The following is a 16,875-nucleotide window of genomic DNA, read 5'->3' on the forward strand; positions in this document are numbered from 1 at the left end:
GAAGGGATTCCACATCTAAGAATGCATTTGATTCACCCTTCAAAAAGATTTTACTAAAAGATCCCTTTCTACAAGGGTAGTTTGCTTACAGACATCAATATTTGTTGCCCTTCTACCATTTCCATTGCTTTTGACATGTTTATCATGACTTCTTCCAAAGATGTATTTTAACAAACTTACTGTGCTTCAGCACATTTGAGAATATATAGAAGTGCTATTTCTGTCTTCCTATGTATACAAATATATCCAACATTTTAAAATATATCAACAGAAGTGTTTATCCATATATAATTTGATCTTTCATTCTCTTAGATATGATGATAGGCAAAAAAGGCTATTTGCCAAATAATTTATTGGGATTTAGATTCCTGGACAATTCTGAAAATTTTACCCCTTCACATTTCATTTGTCTTCCCTCCAAGATTATCCTCTTCTCTTTAGTGTCTGTCTCAGATTCCCATGGTGACCTGATTTGTTTTTGTCTCATGGCGTTGTTTCTAGCTGCAGTGCTCCATGTGGAGCTTCCTGTCTCCGCAGGCTGAGCATACCGTGTATGTAGTGCTTCCAGACCTTGCCAGCCTATTGAGCAAGAGACTGTGGTCTGAACCCAGATTTGGATTTTTGTCATTGCAATCTAACACATTGCCAATGAATTAGTAGTCCTGATTATCTTTTAAAAGGTTGTATAGCCAAAAAGAATCCTAAAGCTAACATAATGCCATTTATCTGTATTTGAGATTCCTAAAGCCAGTGCAGAAAAATTGATATGAATCTTACTGATCTTTTGGGTGAATTACAACGGGATCCTTGGCCTGTTCCTCAAGGGAAAAGACCTTTGCGTTCCTCTGGAGTGGCCTCTTTCTATAGCTGTAGGACTCCTTGAGGTAATAGTTTTACACCAAAATTGTTTTAAATGTCACTAGATCATTGTCCTCATAAAACTTTCTATGGTGGATGCTGCAATCAAAACATAACATAACAGTCTCTGTAATTCATGTTTATTAGTCTTGTGTTCAGACGAGACAAACATGACATATCCTGAATTTTCCTCTCTTTAATCTGAGTGCATGCTTTTCATTCTTTTTTTATATTCAACACAATTACATTACTACTGTACTTTATGGTTGTTTAGTTGATGACTTTTTGCCTTCTTGTCTAGATTAAAGGAAAGTCCACAATCTTTTATTACTATATTAACTTAATATTTATATTGTTCCCAAAAGTGTGCGGGACACTCTACAAAGCAAGAATACCATCCCGATCAAAGAGCTGCAAATCTGTATTGAAAGTGTATTAAGCAAAGAGGGAGAAGGAAAAGGGATGCAGCCCAAGATTTTTAAAATGCATTTTTTCTTAGTTCTTGACTATTTACCCTGTTATTTTATTACCCTTTGTCTTTTAGTTGTTTAAATCATGCCTGTTTGCTCTGACTCTGCTACTTGTTACAATCTTTTTCTTTTAATACTTATTTTTGTTCAATTCTTCAGTGTTTTGTAATTTCTTAGCCTTTTTCTTAATTTCTATTTTAGTTGTTTTTATTCCCTTCCTATTTTAACTCTTTCCCATTTTGATTTTTGTGACTTCTGTTTGCTTATAACTCTTTACTATTTAACACTATTTTCTGCAATTTTTTACCCTTAGCCAGTAGTCTGTTCTTCCCATTCCCTTCTCTTTAAGGATTGTCCCTTTACTTTGGATACTGAAAGCCAATGGTACTGTGGCAGCATACTTGTCTTAGCTCCTTCTTTCAAGTCTCTAAACAGCGCAGCCTTCTCTACCTGTAATGTTACTTTGCAGTCTTTGTAGTCATATGTTCAGATGATGATATCAGTTAAAAGTAGTGAAGGCAGCTTATCAAGATGCTGATGGTTCACTGCTGGGCATGTGAAATCTTGCCTATGTTCTCCCCTATCCTTGTGCTCTTTCTTTGTTAATGGGATTTAATTTACATAATTTTACTTCCCTTTAAAGGTTGTATTTCCTTGCAGGAGTAACCTAGAAGGTTTCTTTATGATGTGTTTTTTTTTCTCCCCAACTAATCTGTATAGCATGGGAAGGGTCTCATTTTGGTTACGTTTAACTGAGATGTTTCATGTGCATGCACATATTTGATGGCTTTTTAAAAAAGAACATAGCAGAAAGTTGAGTGAGCATGTTTTATATCCCAGCTTAGCTTTAAAAGATTTGGGGAACTGTTGCTTTTTTTCTATGATGAAAATCCATTTTTGAGATTATTCTATTTTGGCATCTCCCAGGCCCAGGGTCCTTTTAACTTTTATTGTTCCTTGTTATGTCATTAAAGATGTATTGACACCAACTGGAACAAACTTTAATTTAAGGAAGTGAATTCAGTACTAGTGAAAATTGCCAGGTTTGTTGCTCTGGTGATGACAGTCCTCTGTTTAGCTATAGAAGAGGTGGAGTTTGGGCAACAAACTGCAAGCTTCCCCTTGCTTTTATGCAGCTTCCAGGAGAGTCCACCTCTCAGGAGGAGAAACTAGTTCAGTCTCCATACTCATTCAGTTCTCTGCTGAGAGTGCCAGCATGACTGCCAGTTGTGTGGTGAACACCTCTCGAGTAGAAACTAGCTACTTGTTTTCTAGCCACTAGTTTCACAGAGGCACAAAAGTCAACTGAAAAAAACATTTTATTTAGAACAATTCTGCCAATATCTAATATTTGCCCCTCTCTTATATTTATATCTCCCAAGACACTTGCATGGAAACAGGAAGTTTTCCATTTAAAGATTCCATTTGTTTCTGCAGTTTATTTTCCATATTACATCATTATTTTGGGAGGACAACCATTTCAGTAACAAGTTGACATAATGGCAGTAAGAGGAGGTTGTGATTTCAGAATAAGGAAGCAGATAAAATCTTGAAAGTTAAGATAGTCTCCTCCCCTCCGCCCCCCCTTCAGCTATTTCTAGTAATAACTAGTAGGGAAGGGGAAATGCCCAAAACACCATGAACCAGATCCTCAATTTGTGTAAATTATCTTAGCTCAGTTGAAGTCAGTAGAGTGGTGACCCTCAGAGGATCAGACCTCAGATATATGTAGAACTGTCTTAAAAGTTAAAAACACTAGTTTTAGTGAGGCAAGAATGGTATTTTAAGTTAAACTACTACTCAGAATTTTGAAAAAGAAATTCTAATTGTTTACTATAGTCCAAGCAATACAACAGACACAAATTCGTAGTTGTTTCCTCTGTTAATATTATGTAGTAATTGTTTATAGCAGAAAGAGTTGCTCTCTGAGATTTTCTTTGTGTCCTACAGTGTACTTTCCCTAACACTGGTGCACATATATTGATGTTCATTGGAGGACCAGGCACTCAAGGACCTGGGATGGTTGTAGGGGATGAACTGAAGTTACCTATAAGATCATGGCACGACATTGAAAAAGACAATGCCAATTATGTTAAAAAGGCTACTAAGGTAAGACTTAACAATATATGGGGAAGAGCGATGTAAATTTTTTTTATTTGACAGATAATTAGAATAAGACATTTGATATTCCTATATGAATAAAGTGATATAGAACCTACAAACATTTTTGTTGTTGTTGTTGAATGTTCCTTGAATAACTACATATCTTTCAAAATTTCATAAGGATTTTCAGTACATTGAGTGAGAACCTGATTCAACTCCAACTGAAGTTACTGGGAGTGTTTCCACTGACTTCAGTAGGAGTTGGATCAGAGCCTTAATGCACAGTGATCTAGAATGGTAGCACTGATTTTTAAGTAGACTGCCTCCTTGAACAACCTACCACAAATTACCTTTTAAACTGGCTGGGAAAAGCAGGGAATAGTCAGAAAAAATTCTAGACCTTTCTCACCTAGTTTTTACTTCTCAAAAAAAATCTTTTAGCCAATGTTAGAGTATAATATGGATACAATTTAATTTAGCTGTTGTACAAGAATTCTTAGAGCTTCTGTTTTAAGTATGACGAGTTCAGTTTGCATATTGTTATAAATGCATTTTAATCTTGTATTTAGCATTTTGAAGCTCTGGCTAATCGTGCTGCTACAACTGGTCATGTTATTGACATATATGCATGTGCACTAGATCAGACTGGTCTTCTGGAGATGAAGTGCTGTCCCAACTATACTGGGTATGTGTCTAATTTGTTTAAAGTAGTGTATGAAGGTGCACTTTCTTTTTAAAGTATTTCAAATATTGTGCTCATTACATTACAAAGAATACTAATGGCTTTGTTTTAGTTCCAAACGATAGAAGAAAAAATCACGACTCCATGTCTGTATACTGTGATTGTGGGTAGTTTGCATATAGACCCAAATTATTGTGAGCCTGAGAAGAATTTACCATCATAATTTTGGGTTTAATTATGAGGATGTTTATTCTCATTATTTTTAACATTAAATATTTGGAGCTTAAATAGTGTGAATGTCTTTTTAAAATATTTAGCCTATGTACTGTTGCCAAATAATCTATTTTTATTTTCCATATATGTATCTTGAGCTTCAGTAATGCTCAAGCACACAACTTTTTCACAGTGATCTTTTATTTCTTTTACATTTTTGTTCTTCCTTTTGTCCTTTGATTGAGGGGGAAACCTTACTTCGTTAGATGTCATTTTTTTGAGTGTCTTGAATCTCTTCAAGATTTATAACTTGGTGCATGATGTACTGTGTATAGTGTGTTTTTGACCTCCCTGAAAACATTCTCTTTACTATTGATGTTGTGTTGGGTAATAAAGTAAGATTTTTCAGAACAGTGTGTTATATTTTGTATTGATTCTAGTCCAACTTCCTCTCATTTCACTCTGATGAAACTACTTTCATCAAGGATTCAAACAGCCCTCATTTGGCCACATCTTCAGTTCTTTAGTCCTTCCTTATCATCCTTGACCTCTCTACTGCCTTGCACTGTGGGTCATACCCTACTTGAGTGTCTTGCCTTCCTTCACCTTTCATATTACTGCCCTCTCCTGATTCTTCTCCTTCTCTAGCTGTTCTGAATGGTTTGTGGAGGGAGGGTGGAGAAGGAGTGGGCTGTTGTCTTCCTTCTTTTCCCACTGCCCATGGGGATATCACTGAGATCTGTCCTTGGTGCCTTCATCTTCTTGCTTACCCTTTCTCTGGACATTCTGATTCACTCATGCAGATTTCAGCTACAGTCTCTGTGTTGATGACTCTCAAATTCTTCACTCTTGACTTGTCTCCATTCAGTCATATCTCTGACATCTCCTGGATGGTATCACCAGTAAATCTTACCATGGTCAAAACAAATACTGATCTTTCTGGTGAAACTCTCTGCTCTCCCCCATTCTGTCTCACTATGGACACCACCTTCACCCTTTCTGTCATTCAAGGCCATAGCATGGGGTTAATCTATCTGCACTGCCTCTCACATGTCCAAATCCTGCCACTTCTTGCTGCACAACTTTTCTAAGATCCATCTTTTCAGTCCTGACAGCTAAAATTCCCTCAGGCTTTCATAATTTCCCATATTGATTACTGTAACCTCTTGCTTTGTGGTCTCCTGGACTCTCATGTTACCTACCCCTCTACAGTTAGTACAAAATTCTGTTGCTAAGATTATTTTCCATGCCTTAATGTGATCATGTCAACCCCTCTTTGAATCCCACTTCTAGCTCTTGTTCCTCTGTTACATCAAGTTCAAGCTTCTTGTACTTGGAGTCAAGGTGCTATGTAATTCTGCCCCATCCTCTGTCTCTTTCTGCAATGCCCCATCCCACGCTGGCCTCTCCAACAATACCAGCCTTGACATCCTGTTTTGTCTACTTGTTTCACTATCTACTGCTGTGTTGCCTGCTAGGCATAGGGTTGTTCTTTCTGAGCTGATCCCCATATTTGTTTTCTTCATATTTAAATAACTCCTGAAGACCCACTTCTACTGTGATGACTGCCAGAAACTAGTTAATTTATAAAGGGAAAATTGGAGGCCAGAACTTAACACAAAACTTTTTATCAAATGTATTATAAAACATGGATGCCTTATATTTGTACACTGTGAGCACTACTGGGGATCAACATTAATTGTGTTTTTACGCTCATTCCTTAAATGCTAATCAGATAGATTTAAAAGTCCTTCACTGTTTAGTATGAGTAGTTGCACTGCAATCTGTAATCACAGTAATTTCATCGTCACTGAGCACTGCTGAGCTAACACACAAAATGTGTTTTATGAGAATAGATTCAGGTTTGAAATAATTACTTATCTGACAGAGGCAAAATTATATGGGATAGTATCAGAATATTAGGATAAGTTAATCAACGGATGCATTTCCATAAGGCAGGGTTAAAAACTAGCTGTAATGATAAACTCCAGTGCAATGTTTTCTCCAGTTGAAGCTTTTGTTTTGTATTAAGGGTCTGATGACCTTGACGTGCTGATCTTGTAAGAAACTTGTTTACAAAGTTCCCCATTGTGCTTTATAATGAGATAATTGAAAGTAGTCCCTGTTAAGGTGATTTTGAAAAAAATGTTTGAGTGTTTCAGAATGAACTGTTTTTACTTTGAACTCTGAAGATATATCTACACTGCAGTTAGAAACCCGCAGCAGGCCCGTGGGCTCAGGCTTTGGGGCTGTTTAATTGTAGTATAGACTTCCCAGCTTGGGCTGGAGCCCAGGCTCTAGCACCCTCAGGGAAGTCTACAGTACGATTAAACAGCTCCGCAACTCAAACCCCCGAGCCCAAGTCAGCTGGCACAGGCCAGCCATAGGTGTCTAATTTCAGTGAAGATATATTCTTTGGTAGTTCTTTGAGAGGTAAGTTAAGTATATCCTGTTTGCTAAATGAATGCATAATAAGTAGTTCAGATGCTTTTAAGTTGTGTTTCTGTGTGTTTTATCTTGGTATTTTTTTGGTCTTTCATCCAGAGGCTACATGGTAATGGGAGACTCTTTCAATACATCCTTATTCAAACAAACCTTTCAGAGAGTATTTACCAAAGATATGCAAGGGCAATTTAAAATGGGATTTGGTGGCACTTTAGAAATAAAGGTAAGAGTCAAAATTTAATATGAATATTATTAGGGTCTGGTGTTGTATTCTCTCCTTCCACTTCCCCTTAGGTACCACTGCAGATGTGGTCAGACTCTAACTCATGCATAAGTTAGAAATTCAGAAGTTCTAACATATTAATTCTAGTGTTGTCTTTGCATTGCTTGTAGTAGCAGTTCAGTAACTTTCCATTTTAAACCTTTATTTTTAGGGATTTATTACTGTACCATAAAAATAAGGTCTTGAGGCAAGAGTGTTTGGGATCCTGTTTCTCTTATTTCAGCAAAACTATCCTTAATCCCACATACCTGCTAATCATCTGAGGCTACGCGTATCCAGCACAACATGCCTCCTTGGGGGCTACAATGTGTGGGCAAGCATGGTAGTTAGCCCTCCTAGCACATTTTGAGCATTAAGGAGAGATCCTTTTCTGTTGCTAGCAGTGGGATAAAATACTTTCTATATTCTTTCTTCCCAGCCTTCCTCCCGCTATTGCACCTGTACAGTAGAGGCTAGGATCCAATGAAAAGTAGAATCTGTATCCTAAATTCAGATATATGCATGGATAATTGTCCTGAGAGATTTTGTTATATATCAGAAGAAACAAAATAATATACTAGGTACGCTAATGTGAGGAAGCGTGAAGCAAATTTTAACTAATGTGAAAACTAATGTGGTCTGCTGTAGTGGAAATTCAAAAGGTCAGATGATTGTTTGGTACCTTTCAGTGCTTGTTTGTCCCCTCCTTTATGTATGGCTCAGAAACCTGGGAGCAACTGTGACTAGGGAGAGTTCCTGGTAGCATGCCTTCAACAGAGGTGTGCTGCCAGGGCCCAGAGTTGGTGTGGAGGTACAAGGGCCATCGTTGTACATGCACGCTGGCCTCCCACAGATCCTTGAGAGTCAATTGTGGGGTCCGAGGGCTTTTTCTTGTGGCAGGGGGGGACCTGCCCCATCAGGAAAATGATGAGGTTCTCATGGGCAGGTCCAGTCGGGGGGTGGGGGGGGGACGGACGGACGGACAAGGAGGGCCATTTGGCCTGGGTCTCAAGCTCAAAGGGGGCCTCAAATTTAGACTTGTGTTAATTTTTTGGCATTTGATAAGTTTCGCAACTTATTTTTATGTGCATTGCTATCAGACCAAAATGTGACACACACTCTCAGCTTAGATCTGCAAATTTAAGCAAATAAGAGATTTGATTTGGTAAAAGACATAACTTTTTTGTTAACTGATACAGATTTTATCATTAAAGAATTAAAAATGTTCATAAATATTAATAAAAGTATAATATAATATAGGTATAATATATTATTGATAAATATTAATACAAATGTAATATATTATCAATATAATAATATATTGGTTCTGATGGCACAAGATTAGACTATGATGAACGTGTCCCCTCAGATCAGCTGATTATATAAATGAACCATGACTAGTGGCTGGTGCTGGATCAAGTGCGTGTTGAAAGATAGACAATTGTTACAATTTAGTGTTTATAGTTTTATGTCTAGTTGACTAAGGCATTATTTATGTGTGAGATTCCTCATTATTATCTTCATATGGTAGCTAATAGATGTGACGGTTGGTTGGTTGAGCCCTAGCTTGGTAGCTTGGCCATCGTCATTGGCTTTCATAGTCTGTAGGCCTAGATTCAAGAAGGAGATGTGCTAACAGTAACAGGTGCAGAAGAAGAGCCTGTGTATGATCAAGAAACTCAACAGCAACAGGAAGATGTAGATCTTACCGAGCAAGAGCAATTCATGAGTACTACAGGTTTGACTGTGACTGACATTGGAATTATTGACAAGAGCAATGCTGCCCAAATGCAATCTTTTCTTCAAATTAATTGTTTTGAAATTTCAAGTAACATTCCACGAGATGCTGATGATCATGCTTTCCCTACTCGTCTGCTGACAAAAACTCTTCCAAGTGGTGAGATGTGCACAAGAGACTGGTTATGCTGGAATATGGAAAAACAATCTCAGTACTAGCAGCAAAGAGTCCTGTGGCACCTTATAGACTAACTGACGTTTTGGAGCATGAGCTTTTGTGGGTGAATACCCACTTCGTCGGATGCAGGACTGTGCACCCCGCTTCATTTTGGACAAAAGTGCTGCAAATGCATTAATTCTCTCTGATCAATCAGGATGGAGCATCAACAGATGTTGGAGGAAGTTGAAAGACCGAATATCATCACATGAGAGTTTAACATCACAGAAAAAAAACTACGTTACATGGAAATCAGCCAGTCGGGCAGCACCAACTGAAAGTTCAGTTGAGAATTTACTCTTGACTGAACTCTGTACAGAAACTAATAACTGGAAGGAACTTCTTGAGCGCATCCTGAATGTCATCCTCTTTCTTTCTGAGCGATGATTGGCTTTCTTTGGTTCCAGTATTGGTGATCGTGCAAATGGAAACTTTCTAGGCATAGTTGAGCTCCTCAGCAGATACGACCCACTTTTATCAGAGTACGTAAATAGTGTTCGAGAATCGCAAGAGAGTCAAAAGCGCATGCAAGTCTATTATCTCTCCACACGCATACAGAACGAGTTTATTGAGCTATGTGGGTCAGCCGTACGAACAACAATTCTTGATGAGATTCGAAATGCCAAATATTTTTAAATCACTGCTGATTGTTCTCGCAGGCAACAGATTACTATGGTTATTCAGTATGTTAAGATTGTAGATAGCTCAAAATTTTCACTTGAAGAAAGGTTTATTTTGTTTGATGATTTCACAAGAAAAACTGGAAAAGAAATTGCTGCTTGAGTACTAGCAATTCTAGAAGGTTTTAAGTTAGATTTTCAAGTCTGCATTGGTCAAGCCTATGACAATGGATCTAATATGGCTGGGAAGTACAAAGGTGTACACGCAGTTCTGCTTGAGCATAATTCAAACTATATTTTCTCCAGTTGTGGAAACCACGCACTAAACCTTGTAGGTGTTGACTGTGCTGACTCATGCAAGGAGGCAATTATTTACTTTGGAACTGTTCAGCAAATGTACAATCTCATCAGTAGCAGTCCGCAAAGGTGGGAAAGTCTGAAGCAATATCTTCCTGTTTCACTGCATGGGATATCCAAAACTAGATGGTCTGCATGGCTTGATGGTTGTCAACCAGTTGCACAGCATTTGAATTCAGTGAGAAAGACTTTAAATGAGCTTGAATCTCTCAGTCTCATTGCTCAAGCTCGAACTGAACTTCAGTCCATTCAGAAGCACATGTCCACATTTGAATGCATTCTGATGTCATCTTTGTGAATGAAGCTATTTATAATGATCCACCAAACTAATCTGGTAATTGAAGCACGCAATGCTACACTTAATGTTGAGAGGGATAACATTGAAAGTCTTATCAATGACATTCAGCTGATTTGTGAACAATGGGATGTGATCCTGACTGAATCCAAATTAGTAGCAGAGAATATTGGCATTTCATCTGAGTTCTCCACCGATCGCAATTTACCTACTGAATCTGATGTCGAGCAGCATTACAGGGTCAATGTCTTCCTTGTCACCATCGACTCTATTCAATCAGGTCTTACACGTTGATTTGAGTCACAGTGACTAATTTGTACCCTTTTTGGGTTTCATTGGTAGTTCAGCAGACTGAGTAATGAAGATCTATTTTTTGCAGCTGAACAATTTCAGCAACAGCACAACAAAGAAATCTCAAAAGATCTCAATGAGGAGGTCATTGTAGTCAAACAAATATATTCCATGAACTTTAAATTGGATTGCAAGTCAAAGGAATTGCTTCAAGAAATACTTGAACTTGGACTCTGTGGGATGTTTCCTAATATCACAGTTGCATTGCGTATTTTTGTCAGTTTGCCTGTATCAGTGGCTTCAAGTGAACACACCTTCAACGTGTTGACTCAGGTAAAGAACTATCACCGTTCAGCTATGGGACAAGAGCGTTTGAATGGGCTCTGTGCTTAATATCAACTGTGACATTGCACAAAAGCTAGATTTTCCCTCAATAATTAGTACATTTGCACAGAAAAAGGCTAGAAAAGCATTTGTTAAATAAAAAAATATTCAAATTATATCTCACTCTTTTTTTGGTGCCTTATTTTGTTTTCATGTATCGTCATTTTCTATTTTTATTATGGCTAGGGGCCTCAAAAGCTGGAAGTGGCGTGGGCCTCTCAGGACCTCTGAGAGGGCCTGCTCCTGGGTATTTCCTTTCCCAAAGCCCCCCTCAGGAGGATTTTATTACTGGAAGTAATGATCTGGCCTTCTAGTTTTGTGCGAACTTAGCTATGAATTTGGCTGAAGAAACTGGCAAGGATAAATAGAGAAACCCAACTCTTTCAGGACACTGTTGTACAGTACAACTGTATTAGAATCATTTAAATTATTAGATGTTGCTTTTACCAAAGCATGTTTAGGAGATACAGAATAGTAATATGATATTTGTACAATCATATGGCCCATCCCACAGCCCCTCATCTGAGCCTCAGATCATGAATATTTTAACGATTGTATCTACAGTAGAAAATGCCTTTAGTTGTGTGATGTAGACATCACCCATAATGTGCTTTCTGGGGCACTCAGAGGTCTAAGTAGTAGCCGGTGTTTTTTATATGCTATAATTCATAAACGATACAATTTCAGACTTAGAAAACTACACATGTAGCAGAGTTCACTCCTTAGACTTAGGCATGTTTGCAACAGCAGTTGGCTTTGCTTGCTGAAAGAATTATAAATGTACTGAACATCCTACATATTTATAACCTCTTTTAAAGGTGTGGATGAAACACTGAATGCCTAGTTAAAAGAAAAATAAATGTTATTTTATCGGTGTTGAATGTATGAGTAAGCATAGCTCAATATGTGACCTGTTTTTCTTTTAAATATAAAGACCTCAAGAGAAATCAAGATTTCAGGAGCTATTGGACCCTGTGTCTCTCTCAATTCCAAAGGACCTTGTGTGTCAGAAAATGTAAGTATGTTTGTTGTAAGTGAGTGCAATTTTGAATTGCCAGAAAATAAGACCTAGGTTTTATGGAATTGTAAAGAAATGTACTGGTACTACTTAATTATTGGATCAAAGCCCCTGTATAAATCGTTAACAGCATTTTAAAATTTGTTCATGAACAGTTTTTCAGATATGCTCCTGACTCACGCCTCAAGGCCCTCAGTCATCAGAGGGCTATATACAGAGTCTGGTGAATTTAGGTGGTTAGGTTTTTTAAATATATTGGATGTATTTTAATTCTCTGGTTTTGGATGGACACCAACAGTGAGGTAGTCTTTTCACTGTGTTCTCTGCTCTGTCATAAGACAACAGTACCATGAAGCCCTACATCCTGTGACCCATTTATGTTGTATAATGACGTTGCATCAATATGTGATAGTCTATCAATATGATATAATGTAAAAACACACAAAAACATGCACCACCCAACTACAAATACATCTCTATCTTGATATAACGTGACCCAGTATAACATGAATTCAGATATAAGGTGGTAAAGCAGTGCTCTGGAGGGCGGGGCTGCGCACTCCGGTGGATCAAAGCAAGTTTGCTATAACATGGTTTCACATATAACGTGGTAAGATTTTTTTGGCTCCCAAGGTAGAGGTATATAGCAAAAATAAGTATTAAACCAGTGACGGGGAATTCAACATTTAGGAAGTTTGATAAGTATCCAGTATGTAGGAGTTTATTTCACCCAATGGTAGCTTCTATCTAGCCCCAAGAACCTCCCTTGCATAATCACCATCTGTCTCCTAAGCCAACCTTGTTCCCCTACAGTTATACCTCTGGCCTCTTTCTTAGAGGAAGTTTGGTAGCCTGTTACCTCTATCTGACTTTCCTGCTGCCACCTTTGTGATGGAGGAATACCACCTTCTTTTTCCCTTTCCATTCCCTCCCTGTGATGTCTATCCTTCCATACTCTGTCTGTGCCATCTTGGGAGTGTCCCTTATTGCCTTCCATGTGGATTTGTTTTGATTTCTTCTGCCCCCAACTGTGTGTTCCTGTTCTTCTGCTCTTTCTGAGGGAACTGGCCTGCAGCTGCTGCTCATGTTGGCAGCCTCTCTGCCTCTAGAAGCCAGCAGAAGGAGCCTTGAGGATCCATAACACAGAGGAAATAGTGGAAACAGTGGCCTATAGTGATCAGATGCAAGAAGTGCAGCATTTTTTAATTGCTCTATAGGTATATTAGTGAACAACAACAAAATATTCCTGTTTTAAAAATTATTCTATATAATTTATTTACAGGAGATAGGAACAGGAGGCACATGTCAATGGAAGATCTGTGGCCTTAATCCCAATACAACTCTTGCGCTGTATTTTGAGGTGGTCAATCAGGTAGAGTTTCACTCCATTTGTAATAAACTCAAAACAAAGTGGTTTTATTTTTATGTAAATCTTGAATACTGTATTTTATTTTTACTACTCCCTCAACCATTCCCACACAATCTATTACCATCCTCAGTCAAGATGAGTTGACTTTGTTTATAAATGATACATTACGTACACCAGCAGCGATCCATTTACTGAATGACGGATATCAGAAGATAGAAAAACAAATAAGTGTTTATTAGTTGTAAAGTGTTTACTTTTATTTATATATATCTATAAATATCTATATCTTTCTCTCTCTAAACCTAGATAATTGTAAGCTTCAATAAACAGATACTCTGGTGATGAGAGAAGAATTGGTATACTGTAGTTGGAGGAAAAATTGGATAGTTACATTGTACATTGCTTCTAACCAGATATATGAATACGCAGCTTTACATTGTTGTGCATTTTTTTTAAATTAGTAAAAAAAAAAAAAAAAAACCCAAAACAAAACAAAAATAAAAACAAAACACCAAAACAAATCTCTGATCTTTATAAATATTTTAGCAATTTTTCAGATTATTGTAAACATTCTTTAATATGCATTGTTGGATTGAATTAAGCAGTCCCATGTTTTGATTTTCCAGTACATTTGTGAACAGAAACCAGAGTGGTACTTCCTGGAATAAATTGCTGATATTTTAGGTTTGTCTCTCTCTTTAGGTGAAGGCAAAGGGTTCTGCTCCAGATGAATAAAGACTTATTTCAATTTGCAGAGAAATCTATTCTGTACCTCCTGAGAAGAGAGAGAAAAAATAATTCCTTATTTTTTTTAATAGGCAAAAGTACAATGTTCTCTTTAAAATCCTTAGTAATATTGACTCAAAATACCCATATGTAACAAACAGCAATTGTAAGAGCTCTGCATTACCAAATAGATGTTGAGAGTTTGGAAAATAATGCAGTTCTTTAGTAGTAAGTGAATGTATTTTTCTGTACTGTATTTCTGTTTTAAAATATGGATTGTTTTGGTTGTCAGATTGAATGTTATAGATCAGACGTTAAAATGTAGGCACCTTCAATTGTGCACATCCATTTGTACGTGCCTAACATAAACAAATACTTGATGTATGCATATAAATCAGGGATTTATGTACCTAAATTGGCCAATTACTTGCTATCTGCATGAGCAAACATCTGATTTACATGTATAAATTAGATGTACACAAATGGCTACCCCCACATAACTTTGAAAATGTGGTCCTTTGTATGAAATTCTACTATTAAACTGCTGGTTATTCTTTCAGTCTAGATAGGGGTTTTAAAAATCTACGTTTGTTATTCCTAAAGCATATTTAAATTGTTAATTATCGGAAGTGTTATGGATTAACTGGAAATGCTTCACACTTGAAGAAAACGAAAGTTTTATTCCGTTCATCTCTGAAGAGGGAGGACGCTGTTTCCTCAAGCCATTGTGGCAAAGATTTCAAACATGACAATCTGTATCTTGCACCCAGATATAGTAGGAGAGAACAGAGATGCAAAATAAGTTCTGAGCAAGACTTGTAGCAATCCTCATTTTTAAAACTAAGATTAATTCAAATGAGAAGGTATGAAAATCTTTTAGATTCAGTAAGTGGTTATAAGCATTGGAAGAATAGATATGACAGACAGCTTTTGTGAAATAAAAATTGAAAAGAGACCTGCTCAGTGATTGATGATTTACATTCACTTTAGATTTACCTATTAAAGTTCCTGTGGACCTAATTTTTTTTACACTCTTGCAAAAAGTGCCAGTGTCCTACATAATTATTAGAATAATTACATTCTGCCCACTTACTCTCTCTGCATTAGCAGATGGATACATATTCTTCCCTTCTTGTCTGAAACTGTGGTGTAATATTGCTTTTCTTATTGAACAGCTTCGTCATTATACCTCATTTTTTGCTGCATTTCAGTGGTAGGTGAAATGTTTCATGTATAGTTGGTAAAGCACTCAGGGGATCCTTCAACATGAAAGGGGTCACATAAATAAAATGTTAAGCCTCTGTTTTTAAAATTAGGATGATATCTGCCTTCATTAAGATGAATTAGATATAATTTGCCTTCCTCTTTGTGAATTTTCACTAGACAGCGACCCCCAAGAAATTTATAGTATGTTAGAGATGTATCGTATGCTTCACTTACATTTAACAAGGTAGTCTTCTATTTATGGTTTACTTCTATTTCTGTTAGGTTTGTACTGCCGTTCATTTGAGAAATCCTAATTTGTAGAAAAAGGCAAACTGCTATTTTTTCCCCTTCAGTTGCAGAGTATGATGTTTTCAGTGTATTTCCCCCATTTCATGTTGTTTAATCTATATACATTAATATCTGGTATGCTACGTTGTTTTGTACAGTAGAGTTGAAACATAGATTTAACCCAGATGTTTGCAGCACTGATCGTATTGCATTCCTTTTCTACTGAAATATGATTGTCACAAAAAGTTTCATAGAAATAATAAGGAGTTTAGCATATCAGTAGATACTGTGATATGGGGGAAAGTTAACATAAAATCAGCATTAGCCAGTGATCATTCTATACGTGCTTGTATATAATCTTTTGTAAATCATATCTATTGTTTTGGGATTTAACAATTGCTAACATAGTTTTAAAAGTCAACCTTACACAGAAGACTGTGTAAAATGACGATTTAATAAACTCAGCAAAGAATCCTGTGGCACCTTATAGACTAACAGTCATTTTGTAGCATGAGCTTTTGTGGGTGAAGTGGGTATTCACCCACGAAAGCTCATGCTACAAAACATCTGTTAGTCTATAGGGTGCCACAGGACTCTTTGCTGCTTTTACAGATCCAGACTAACATGGCTACCCCTCTGAGATTTAATAAACTAACACTTCTCAGTATCCACTTAATGTCAGGCATATTTTGAAAACTAAAGTGATGGATACTTGTTTCAGAGGTATAAGAGTCATACTTTACTAGTTAGATGCTGTATTGATCCCAGGATATTAGAGACACAAGGTGGGAGAGGTAATATCTTTTATCAGATCAATTTCTGTTGGTGAGAGAGAGACAAGCTTTCAAGCTTACAGAACTCTGTATCTCACTCAGTTATATACTCTACTGTGACTCTACTAATCTGGGCTTTGAAATTTTAGTTTGCATCAGAATTCCAGTTTCTATGACGTGCTGTAAATTATTGTTAAGCATTTTCACTACTTCTGGTTTAAGGGACAATGACAAATAATTGTACATCATTTGTTATTTTATTATCAGTTGTTTTTAATCTTTAAAAATAGAATTGCTTTAACTCTTTTAAACCTCACAATAACGCGCCCTGCCATAATGCGAAATCGCGTACAACGTGATCATAGGTTGGCACCCCTTTAAGGCATAATACCAGTGGTCCCCAACACCATGGCAGGGGAGAGAAGCTGCGGCCCCGTGCCTGTCGGGGACAGAGAACTCCGAGGCTGCGGGCGCCAGTGCTTTCTTTCCCCGGCAGGTGCGGGGCCACAGCTCCTCTTGAAGCTGGAGAGAAGCCACGGCCCTGCACCTGCCAGGGACAGA

At 37.3% G+C, this 16,875-nt stretch overlaps 1 protein-coding gene across 1 annotated transcript in view; it reads left to right on the forward strand.

Moving 5' to 3' along the window:
• Positions 1-16,875, forward strand: part of SEC23A (Sec23 homolog A, coat complex II component) — a 46,732-nt gene that overhangs the window by 16,210 nt on the left and 13,647 nt on the right. Inside the window, 8 exon segments of the mRNA XM_030559223.1 lie at positions 738-756; positions 758-856; positions 858-884; positions 3,279-3,437; positions 4,001-4,116; positions 6,871-6,994; positions 11,869-11,949; positions 13,235-13,324. Of these exon segments, the coding sequence (XP_030415083.1) occupies positions 738-756; positions 758-856; positions 858-884; positions 3,279-3,437; positions 4,001-4,116; positions 6,871-6,994; positions 11,869-11,949; positions 13,235-13,324 (715 nt within the window).

This window comes from Gopherus evgoodei, chromosome 4 (genome assembly GCF_007399415.2).
Source record: "Gopherus evgoodei ecotype Sinaloan lineage chromosome 4, rGopEvg1_v1.p, whole genome shotgun sequence".
Lineage (NCBI taxonomy): Eukaryota > Metazoa > Chordata > Testudines > Testudinidae > Gopherus > Gopherus evgoodei.